Source organism: Engraulis encrasicolus, unplaced genomic scaffold (genome assembly GCF_034702125.1).
Source record: "Engraulis encrasicolus isolate BLACKSEA-1 unplaced genomic scaffold, IST_EnEncr_1.0 scaffold_43_np1212, whole genome shotgun sequence".
NCBI lineage: Eukaryota > Metazoa > Chordata > Actinopteri > Clupeiformes > Engraulidae > Engraulis > Engraulis encrasicolus.
The window spans coordinates 184,020-196,796 of record NW_026945742.1 but is presented as its reverse complement, the minus strand read 5'-3'; the positions used below and the strand labels follow the sequence as shown (position 1 = coordinate 196,796).

Sequence of the window (12,777 nt, the reverse complement as noted above, 5' to 3'; positions counted from 1 at the left end):
TGTGTACTTCCTCATCTCATTGGCAAACTCCTTTCATACCTGTTTACAATCTGCAATCATCACCCCGTAAGGACACACATTACACGTGATATTGCTGAAGTGGAGATCTGAGTGGATGCAGTGAGTGCACACATTTTTTTCAGGGTCAGAAAAATATGTAAAATAAATTTGTTCTGTGCTCACTGGACAAAATAAGATCTACTGTACGTCATGCTGAGTATTTAATGCACATTAGTGTTCAAATGATTCATATGAAAGTCAATTGAAACAATGGCTTGTATTTGACACTAGAGAACAAAGTTGGCTTTTTAGAAGAGAGTACATTGTTTTGAGACAAAATGTTCATTTTGCAGAAGTAAGGAGTTTTGCACGTTGTGTGTGAGTTTTTGGATTCATGTGTAGAGTTTTGAGAATTCGAGACATGATTCCAGTAATTGTGTGTAGACAATGAAGACACTGAAGAGTTTTGAAAAAGCAGAAACTGCATCTAGAGGACCAGCAGGGCCGCTGCTAAGGTTTTGGAGGCCCTAAGCATAACTGGTCAGGAGGCCCCCCTCATAATTAAATAACATAACAACAACAATAATAATAACAATAATCTAACAACTAATAAATATATGTTTTGTAATGTAATTCAATATTTTTTTCATGACATTTTTTAGTCAATCTCAGTTTAAGAGGCCCCAAAAGACCAGTAATGAGGACTACAGGTGGGAAGCAAAGGTGAAGGGCGCCCCTTAGTGGCCAACTGGGCAAAGTTCATGTGTAGTGCTGATTGAGAACTGGTGTTGTATGCTGGTTGTAATGCTGATGAAGAACTAGTGTTGTATGCCGGTTGTTTCTGGCGCTCATGCTGTGCTGTGCCATACTGTGCTGTGAGAACGCCTCACACACACACTCTGGTAAGTCGTCTGATTGTTTACAAGTTTACACGTTTATTTATTTAAGAAAGGGACGGCATATATTGCCAGCATTTAAACAAAAATGCTAAATATACAAGATTGTAGCCAAGAGGCTAATTTCCGTCTTTTGTCCCTTTGATGTTCCTTAAAAAAACAGTGTTAAAACAAAACTAAAAATACACAGTTATTGCACACAGTTGTAAAAAGAGAGAGTCAAAAATACACACACATTTTAAAATATATAATACAAAATACAATGACAAAATACAATACCCAAATAAGTTAAACAGCTGCCAGTACTAACTATTTAAGATTATGTTGTAATACAACTACACAGGTCCACTGGTTACTCAGATAAGTTACCTGTATTGGAAGGAAACTGGGCTTACTTTTGACATCTGTGCTACTAATAAATGACACAGTCTATCCACAGTACCTCATTAGGTACAGTGGAGTAAATGGTGTAAAAATATCATGTGCTAGTGTTGTTCTTGAATTTACTACTATTTACTCAGATAAGTTCTGCTTTTTATTTCCACATTTTTGCTGATTTGTAAGTATATCTTTTCATACATTGAAGAAATGTCATTACCAGGTCACTAATCATTGTGTCAAAGTGAAATTTCTTTAATATTGTCCTATGAAAAGATATACTTACAAATCTGCAAAATGTGAGGGGTGTACTCACTTATGAGACATTGTGTGTGTGTGTGTGTGTGTGTGTGTGTGTGTGTGTGTGTGTGTGTGTGTGTGTGTGTGTGTGTGTGTGTGAGTGTGTGAGTGTGTGAGTGTGTGTGTGTGAGTGTGAGTGTGTGAGTGTGTGTCCTAATGCTATGCAAATAATTCTGATCCAATGAATCTAAGTACTGAAAATACTGAGAAGAAAATGATATAAACATTCATGAATAATGCTGGGAAATACTGGAAATATGTGAAAATCAAAAAAGGAAATTGAGGTCCTTTGACTTGGGCAGGCCTATTTTAAACACATTTTATCACGGGATTGTGGCAAGTGTGTTATTTTATGCTGTTATGTGCTGGGGTGGAGGGATATCACTTGAGGACAGGAACAGGCTGAATAAGCTCATCAAGAAAGTGGGGTCCATCACGGGTGTATGTTGTAATTCGGTGTAGCAGATTTTAGAGGAGAGGAAAATGAGGAAGATGAAAAGTGTACTGAGCATAGATGCAGTCGGCTCATATTTCCCAAAATCAGCAGGCGGAGCACTCGGAGGGTCACACGCAGCCTCAAAATGAACGGCAGTGAATGAGAAGCACTGAAGGGTACAACTCTGCTTTTTTAGACTTGCAATCGTTGGAAGCACTTTCATTCAAAGCCCACTGCCTGCCTCGTGAATCCAGGGAAATCATATGTATTAAGTTCATTATGTCTAACTATTTAACTTAAACACTTAGGGGTTTCTTTTGCCTTAAGACATGTAAAAGTCTTTTACCTGACATGTTTCGACGGTGTTACTTCCGTCTTCATCAGAGGGTCACTGTGATGTTGATGAGTGACGTGCTTTAAAAACAGCTGATGTTGTTGTGGAAGTGTGACCTCCCTGCCAATAATGACAGGTTGGTCACACATCCTGCTGTTAGAGTTGTCCTCTCAGGATGGTGGTCCAGGTGTGTGAGAGCATGTATGCCCCCTCATCCCTGTTCATGGCACTTGGTGACCCTCTGATGAAGACGGAAGTAACACCGTCGAAACATGTCAGGTAAAAGATAAAACTTTTACATGTCTTAAGGCAAAAGAAACCCCTAAGTGTTTAAAATCCAGGGAAATGACTATAAAGTGGCAGAACCATATACATGTCCGAACGACCACAAACAGTTGTAGAATCCACAGCCCCACCTTCAACACTCAGTCTGACAGCTTGGATTTAGTGGTGAGCGGCGTCGCTGTTGAGACAGAGTTGAGCATTAGTTGTGTTTAGATACACTAACACGTGAAGTACATATGTGCTATAAACAGCTGCTCTAGAACAACATGCAGCTGAAAAACACATGAAGGGGCCAACCGGTAGGGCAGCCGTCTACCATGTGGCTGACCCGGGTTCAATTCCCGGCCCGGGTCCTTTGCTGACCCTTCCCCGTCTCTCTCTCTCCACTCGCTTCCTGTGACCACCTTCTCTGTCCTATCACAAACAAAGTCAAAAAGACGAAAACAATATCTTTAAAAAAAAAAGAAAGACGAAAAACACGTGAAGTAAACATACGGTCTGCTGAACAGGCCAGTCAGCCAGGTAGTAACTCTCTCACTACAGCTACGATGAACTAGCCTGATTATCATCCACTTTCAAATCTCTTCGAGACTTGGTCTGTCCAAGTGCCTAACAATTAACATTTCCCAAACGGCATTACCAAAATGGCCTCCCTTGGTTTGCTAATGATTGTTTGCCTTCCAACAAAGTGGGAGGAGTTCCCGTATTTGCGGGAACAAGTACTTGCATTGCTCTTGACCTGACTGGAAGCAACGCTGAAGCTGTTGTGTCACTAGGAGGGCGCGGCCTGGCTAACGATGACCAGCTCCCGGCCTGTTCATAACAAATACGATAAGACAGGTCTGTTTCTTACAGATAGCAGGGCAAGGACCCCACGTCTGCTCCCTCCCGGAGAGCGACAAGTTGGCTTTCCATCTCACTCACTCATGACAAGACACCAACTGGAGCCCAATCCAGGCAGAGTTAGAGGCACCACGATTACCTCCTGACCTGACCTGCCTTATAGCAGGCCTACACACACACACACACACACACACACACACACACACACACACACACACACACACACACACACACACACACGCACACACACGCACACAGGCACCGAGAGAGAGAGAGAGAGAAGGAGTGTGAAGTCAGGGAGAGAAAGACACACACACACACAAAAACCCACACAAACACATACACACACACCAACCAGGGCCCCCGCTAGACATAAGCAGAGTACGCAGAGTGCCTAGGGCCCCAACCAGTAACCACGGCCCCCGCTAGACATAAGCAGAGTACACAGAGTGCCTAGGGCACCAACCACTTTGCCCCCAAATTTGCGGCCTCTTAAATTGAGATTGACTAGAAAAATGTCATGAAAAAAAGAATGAATTACATTACAAAACATATATTTATTAGTTGTTAAATTATTATTATTATTGTTATTATTATTATTGTTGTTATTTTATTATTTAATTATGAGGGGGTCCTCCTGACAATTATGCTTACCGGCCTCTAAAACCTTAGCAGCGGCCCTGCACTCTCTCTCCCCCTTCTCTCTCTCTCTCTCTCCCCCTTTCTGTCTGTCTTTGACTTCTATCGCTCTCTCTCCTTCCCTTTTCTCTCTCTCTCTCTCTCTCTCCCCTTTCCCCTCTCCCTCTCTCTCCCTTCTGTCTGTCTCCCTTCCCTCTCTCTTCCTTCTCTTTCTCTCTGTCTCTCTCTCCCTTCTCTCTCTCTCTCTCTCTCTCTCTCTCTCTCTCTCCCCTCTACCCCCCCTCTCTCCCCCCTTCTCTCTCTCTCTCCCTCTCTCTCCCTTCTCACTCTTCTCTCTCCTTTTTCTCTCTCTCTCTCTCCCCTCTCCCCCCTCTTCTCCATTTTCTCTCTCCCATCTCCCCCCTTCTCTCGCTCTCTCTCTGTCACTTCTCTTTCTCTCCCTCCCTTCTCTCTCTCTCTCTCGCTCTCTCTCTGTCACTTCTCTTTCTCTCCCTCCCTTCTCTCTCTCTCTCTCTCTCTCTCTCTCTCCCTCTCTCTCTCTCTCTCTCTCCCCTCTCCCCCCCCCTCTCTCTCTCCCTCCCTTCTCTCTCTCTCTCTCTCTCATCTCCCTTCTCTCTCTAATGGTCTAGATAACAAAATAGCACTTGTGGTCTTCAGGTCGTTTTCGACTCGGGTATGAATAAAATAGTTCAAGTTATAATTACTGTCAAAACACAAATGGTAACACTTTAGAATAACAGTCGCTTATAAATCACTTATGAGGTATTAGTAACATTTTAGTTAATAATGAACTCATAATGAACAACACATTTACAAATGTTTGTAGATGATTAAGAAATTATGTGTAAATACTAATATAAGTTATTTATAAAGCTGCTTACAAAGCAATTATAAGGTAGTAGTAACGCTTGGGAGAAAATGAACTAATTATGAAAAAGACATTTACAAATGTATATACTGTATATGATTAAGAAATAACATATACAGTAGATAGTATTATCAATAATTTTTCAAGCTCCTTACAAAGCAATTACAAAGTCTTAGTAAAGAAAAAGCAAATTATTAACAAGACATTTACAAATACTATTTTTAACACCAGGCAACTTATATATTTACCCAAGTGCTCTATAAGCAACTGTTATTGTAAAGTGTTACTGGTCATTTTAAAACGGAATTCTCCATTGTAGATATTAGACGTGAGATTTTGTTCATGAATTGGTGTTTTCACTTTAGATAAGCAGGTGCAAACAGCTTTGTAAATAGTTTGTAGACAAGTGAAACAAGCCGAAACAAGTGATTATAAGCTTTGCTGTTGTTGTTGACTGTTACAGTGCAAAAAATGAAATATTAGAAAATATTCTAGTTTCAAATAAAATGGCTATTTTTGGAAATTCAAAATGGTGGACCATGGAGAAGATCCCCCTTTTCATGTATGAAAAGTGCAATTTTTCCAGTCATAATGAATATTCATGAAAAGGTAAGCTTAATATTAATGAATGGGCAGCATGAATTCTGGAAATAAACAACTAAAAATCTCACACAGTGTCCCTTTAAGTTATACTTTCAGAGGACCTTGTGAAGGTGGGGACTGTTGGTGGCTGCATCAAATCCTGCGTGTTTATAGTACGGCCCTTGGAGGACTTTATAACATTTGAAGTGGCCCCTCGAATGACACACACACACACACACACACACACACACACACACACACACACACACACACACACACACACAGACACACGCAGAGACACACATACGCACGCACGCACGCACGCACGCACACACGCACGCATGCACACACACACACACACGCAGAGACACACGCACGCACGCACGCACGCACGCACGCACACACACACACACACACACAGTGTCCAGGACAGCGGTTTTCAAAGTCGGGGCCGTTGTCCCGTGGGGCGCCGCGGCCGGTTGAAAAAGAAAAGTATTGCAAAATAAAATGGCCTCATTCATGCTATAGTGAATAAAGCTTTAGGCCTATTCACTACATTTCCCATTGTAGTTGCATGCTGTGAACACAGCTTTATTTCCCATAGTAGTTGCATGGATTTAGGGGTGCACTTATGGACTTAGTAAAGGGGGCACACAGAAAATAATACTGTGGCACAATTCACAATCCAATCCATGTCAGGGTCTTGGCTGGAATCTACTGGTATATGGGGGACCTTGTCATGGTTAAGTTTGGGAATCCCTGGTATCACAAATAATTATATGGATATTAAGTAAGGGTTAACGTTCGGCGAGAAGGTCACTACGGTGGAATAGCAGCACGACAGAGAGAATCTTTAGACCCCAACGCGGAGCGGAGGGGTCTTGTTCTCTCTGAAGTGCTGCTATTCCACAAAGCGACCGACTCGCCGAAAGTTAACCCGCTTATTATTAGTTTAGTTTAGTTTAGTTTATTTGATAGGGACAGATACATAACATGTAGGTTGCATAACAACCAGAACAGCAAGCATCATAGCATTTATAGCCAAAAGCTAATTTCCAATGCTCGTCCCTAGAAGGGCTTTTAAAACAATACAATAGCAGCAATAACAAATAAAACAGTATTATCATAAGAACAGCCTATACACTCATTCAGTCCAATCATTCATTTTTTAAACTTTCAATCATACTTAAAATTGGTGTACATTCTTCCATCCATCTCATGCATTCACTAAACATCATAGTCACATTTCCTACCAATCCTACATCTGTCCTGTACTTACTGTTATGTATTTTTACACATGATCACCCACACAATACACACACACGCGCACACACACACACACACACACACACACACACACACACACACACACACACACACACACACACACACACACACACACACACACACACACACACACACACACACACACACACACACACACACACACACACACACACACACACACACACACACACACACACACACACACACACACACCATATCAATTGCCCCCACCCCTCACTCTCACACACACATGCACGCAGCAATTACCCCCACCCCCCCCCCCATGAATCAGCAATCTCTACCCAATAAGCACACTCACACATGACTACATACCTGGTTGCTTTTTAGGAACTCCTTCAGCTGAGTTTTAAACTGCTCATGTATGGATATACTTAAATGATTCACACATGGCAGGGACATTTCTTTAGGCCTATTTAATGTTAAGATTGTTGCTGCGCAAAACAAAACAGTGCCGTTGTGGAACACCGCTAAGCAACAGCTAGGTAGCAAGGACAACAGGTGTTGTCTATCACAGCAGCTGATTAGAGTCTTGTTGAAAAGTCGCTTTAGCAGTGAAAAGTCTTGTTGCCATTGACAGCGGTCTGTTATAGACCAACCCGTCCGTTATCGAAAAATAACAGACGTTCGAACGTTGGGGAGCCCCGTTGAAATGAATGGAGCATTCGACCGATGACGTCACACCATATAATAATCAAATCTAATATCACACACACACACACACACACACACACACACACACACACACACACACACACACACACACACACACACACACACACACACACACACACACACACACACACACACACACACTAATCTATATCTTATTGTTATTTATCAGATAGTTTTTCCTTCTCAATTGATAACTCTCCTGTCTCCCCCTCCCCTCAAGTTAAGAGTCTGGGCGTCTTGCTTGATGGCTCTCTATCCTTCCTCTCCCACATTAACAACATCACACGGTCTGCTTATTTCCACCTACGCAACATTAACCGTCTCCGCCCCTCTCTCACTTCCCATTCTACCTCCATTCTTGTACACAGTCTTGTCACCTCCCGCATTGATTACTGTAATTCTCTCCTCTTTGGTCTCCCTCAAAAATCTCTCCACAAGCTCCAACTGCTCCAGAACTCAGCTGCCCGCATCATTACAAAAACCCCTTCCTGTCACCATATTACCCCTGCACTGCAACATCTCCACTGGCTCCCTGTCAAAAATAGAATTCATTTTAAAATACTTCTCCACACCTTCAAGGCTATCCACAATCTTGCCCCCCCTTATCTATCTAATCTTATTCACATTGCTGTTCCCTCCCGCCCCCTCCGTTCCTCTTCCTCCATTCTCCTCTCTGTCCCCTCTGCCCGTCTTAATACCATGGGGAATAGAGCTTTTAGCTGCTCTGCTCCTCAGCTGTGGAATGCCCTTCCCCCTGACATCTGCAATACTGACTCTCTCCCCCTTTTCAAATCCAGGCTAAAAACCCATCTTTTTCAAATAGCCTATTCTTTATGATTCTTAAACTCTGTTTTATTTTATTTTATTTTATTTTCATATTTAAAAAAAAATGTATTCATTTATTTATTTTTGTTTAAAATTCTGTTTATGTGTCTTGTTTTATTTTGTTTCTGTCTGTACAGTGTCCTTGAGAGTTTTGAAAGGCGCTTTCAAATAAAATGCATTATTATTATTATTATTATTATTATTGTCTAGGATGGAGGAGTCTGTGTCTAAGAGGAGACCACTCTCTCCTGTACCCACCTGTATGTCTATGAGGAGTGACATGTCCAAGGATTTTTGCCCTGATTTTAAAAGAGGAGGCTCCTCACCTCAACAGTAAGAACATCACATTCACACCTCTCTCCTTCTCTATCTCTCTCTCTCACACACACACACACACACACACACATGCTGTGGCACCGATGAGCAGCACTGTCGCCACACTTTAAGCATTTTGTTTTTGGCAACTTAATAATAATCATTTTTTAAAAAACTTGATATTGCAAAATTACACTAATCCCTCTCTTATTGTCTAGGATAGAGGAGTCTGTGTCTGAGAGGAGACCACCCTCTCCTGTACCCACCTGTGTGTCCATGAAGAGTGACAAGTCCATGGATCCCCCCATTAGTTTTAAAAGAGACTCTTCACCTCAACAGTAAGAACAGCACTCACATCTATTCTCTCTCTCTCTCTCGCTCTAAACAAACTCAGAAAGAGGAAAATCTTTACTTTCTTCTTGAAGGCTGAGAGAGATGACCCTAGCTTTATATACCATCCCTACACAAACACATGTGCATGCGCTGGCACACACACACACACACACACACACACACACACACACACACACACACACACACACACACACACACACACACACACACACACACACACACACACACACACACACACACACACACACACACACACACACACACACACACACACACACACACACTTTTACTTGCTCTACACATAAAATAGGAATTTGTGGTAGTAGCAGCAGGAATTTCGTAATATACAGTGACAACAGGAAAATTAGCTTACAAACTACAGCCAAAATGGTTTCTAGACTTTGTTCTAACAATCCAACATCAAACACATACATGCTACACGGATCCATTGACTTTCACTAGCTTAGCTACATACTCCCTCTTTTAACTTATCTTAAAGCAAGACAACGCTTAACATGAAAAATAAGACACTTTACCACCTTTATAAACCCCGGCGAACGATTTTAACTGTATTAAGCCCAAAAATAGTGGCATACCCCTTTAAGCCTTTTGTTTTTGCCAACTTTATAATAATCGTTTAAAAAAACCTTGATATTGCAAAATTACACATCATCAAAGCAACATTCACGATAGATAGTTTTGACGATACATACCCCCCCACACATACAAGCACACAAACGCATGCACACAAATGCATACACACACACACACACACACACACACACACACACACACACACACACACACACACACACACACACACACACACACACACACACACACACACACACACACACACACACACACACACACACACACACACACACACACACACTGAGGGTGTTTACACAGTGACAATAAACAAATTACTGTCAGTAAACGTGTGTGTGCGCACGTGTGTGCGGTATGTGTGTGTGTGTGTGCGCGCGCGTATATGTGCACGCGTTACGTGTGCGTGCTTGTGTGTGTGTGTGTGTGTGTGTGTGTGTGTGTGTGTGTGTGTGTGTGTTACACAGCTCTACCCAGCGTAAGAGATCCCACTCTGCTGTAGTGAGCCCATGTGAGCCCTTGAAGAAACAGCAGCCCAGTCAACCTGAACTTTCAGGACACAGCCAGCTTTATGATCACAGGTGTGTGTGTCTGTGTGTGTGTGTGTGTGTGTGGTGTCTGTGTTTGTGTGTGCGCGCGTGTGTGTGACATTAAATTTGATTAATTTCCATATCATTCTTTTCGGTTCTAGTTGATATCAATTCCTGTTTTTTACTCTCAGACAGCAACATGATCAAGTGCAGGAAATGCAGCAGATCCACAAGTCTCATCTGCAAAAGAGGTTCCAGTGTCTGATTGAGGGCAGCATAGAGCAGGATAACTCCACAGAACTGGATAAGGTCTACACAGATCTCTACATCACAGAGGGGGGGAGAGGATATGTCAATGGTGAACATGAGGTCAAACAGATAGAGAGAGCATCCTGGAGAAAAGTAGAACTAGGCCGAACAATCAAATTCAGTGACCTCTTTAAATCTGGATCTGGACAAGCTAAACCCATCAGATCAGTGCTGACTAAGGGAGTGGCTGGCATCGGAAAAACGGTCTCTGTGCAGAAGTTCATTCTGGACTGGGCCGAAGGGAAAGCCAATCAGGATGTCCACTTCATATTTCCTTTTCTTTTCCGGGAGCTGAACCTGATGAAGGAGAAGAAACTCAGTCTGGTGGGTCTTATCCAACACTTTTATCCCGAGATAAAAGCAGAAGAAATACTCACCAGTTCAAAGCACAGATTGATGTTCATCTTTGATGGTCTGGACGAGTGTAGACTTCGTATGCAGTTCAACCACAGCTCAAAATGTTGTAATGTGACAGAGCAGATCTCTGTTGACATGTTGCTGACAAACCTCATCCGGGGGAATCTGCTTCCCTCTGCTCTCCTCTGGATCACCACCCGACCAGCAGCAGCTGGTCAGATCCCTCATGAGTGTGTGAGCCAGGTGACAGAAATAAGGGGATTCAACAATTCACAGAAAGAGGAGTACTTTCGGAACAGAATCAAGGATGAAAATCTGGCCAACAGAGTCATCAGACACCTGAAGTCATGCAGGAGCCTCTACATCATGTGCCACATTCCAGTCTTCTGCTGGATTGCAGCCATTGTTGCAGACAGAACATCTGAGGAATCAGACAAAGCTGAAATGCCAAGGACTATGACTCAAATGTACAGCCACTTTCTCATCATTCAGACCAGAGTTAAAAAGGACAAGTACCCAGAGAAAAAAGAGACAGAAGAAGAGATCATTTCCAAACTGGGGAAACTGGCATTTCAGCAGCTGGAGAAGGGCAACCTGATCTTCTATGAGGAAGACCTGAGAGAGGCTGGCATTGATGTCACAGAAGCGTCAGTGTACTCAGGAGTGTGTACTCAGATCTTCAGAGAGGAGAAGGATGTTTACCATGGCAGGGTGTTCAGCTTTGTGCATCTGAGCATTCAGGAGTTCCTGGCAGCGATATATGTGTTTCTCTGCTTCTGCAACAGAGAGAGAAGCATGTCTGACCAACAGCAAACCTCTCAGCTCTCTGCTCTGTTCAGAGCTAAAACACTTCATGACCTGCACAGCACTGCAGTGCATCTGGCCTTACAGAGTAAGAATGGACACCTGGACCTTTTCCTCCGCTTCCTTCTGGGCCTCTCACTGGAGTCAAATCAGAACCTCCTAAAACACCTACTGCCAAAGACCAGCAGCCAATCACAGAGCTCAGTGCAGACAGTCCAGTGTATCAAAGAGAAGATCAGAGGTGAGAGTAGTTCAGACAGAAGAATCAACCTGTTCTACTGCCTGAATGAGCTGAATCAGCATGCTGTAATGGAGCACATTGACAGGAAGGAAGGAAAGCTGTATGTGGAGATGCTCTTACCAGGAGAGTGGAGGACTGTGGAATTCGATCTCACCATGTCAGTAGAGCAGCTGGATGGGTTTGACCTGCAGAAATACATAGAAACACCAGAGAAAGATCAGACTGAAGTCCTCAGCTCTGATGATGTTCTTCAGAAGCTGGTGCCAGTGGTCACAACATCCACCATGGCAGTGTAAGTAACACACTGTGTTACTGTGTGTGTGTGTGTGTATGTGTGTGTGTGTTTGTGTGTGTGTGTGTGTGTGTGTGTGTGTGTGTGTGTGTGTGTGTGTGTGTGTGTGTGTGTGTGTGTGTGTGTGTGTGTGTGTGTGTGTGTGTGTGTGTGCACATGTGTGCTATTCTGTGCATAGAGAGAGATGTCTGTTGTGACTTCCAGTTTGTGTGTGTGTGTGTGTGTGTGGATCCCAGTCTCGAGAAAAAAATCAACTATATGCTTCGTGGTGCCATCTAGATATAGCTTCGTTTTTCGTTGGTTGGGCAACGCTCGCTGTTGTCCGTAGGCTACGAGAGTGAGAGAGTTGGTGAGAGAGAGGGTGAGAGAGAGAGGGCGAGAGAGAGAGCGAGTGAGAGAGAGCTTGCATTCCGGGAGGGGAGCCCTGTCGTCGTGTCAGCTTCATGTCATCTCTCCCTTCATCCAACGTTGTTCCTAACCTTAACCCTAAACCTAACCCAACCTTAACCCTAACCCTGACCCTAACCTTAACCCTAAACCTAACCCTAACCTTAAATCGCTTGTTTGAAATGTTTGATTACCGTATGAAACTAGTGAGAT

At 43.0% G+C, this 12,777-nt stretch overlaps 1 protein-coding gene across 1 annotated transcript; it reads left to right on the top strand.

Moving 5' to 3' along the window:
- The first annotated feature begins 10,112 nt into the window (after positions 1 to 10,112).
- Positions 10,113 to 12,181, top strand: LOC134444035 (protein NLRC3-like). Its single transcript, XM_063193510.1, has 2 exons — positions 10,113 to 10,225; positions 10,366 to 12,181. The coding sequence occupies exon 2, from the start codon at positions 10,391 to 10,393 to the stop codon at positions 12,179 to 12,181; it is 1,791 nt and encodes a 596-aa protein (XP_063049580.1). The 5' UTR covers positions 10,113 to 10,225; positions 10,366 to 10,390.
- The last annotated feature ends 596 nt before the right edge of the window (positions 12,182 to 12,777 follow it).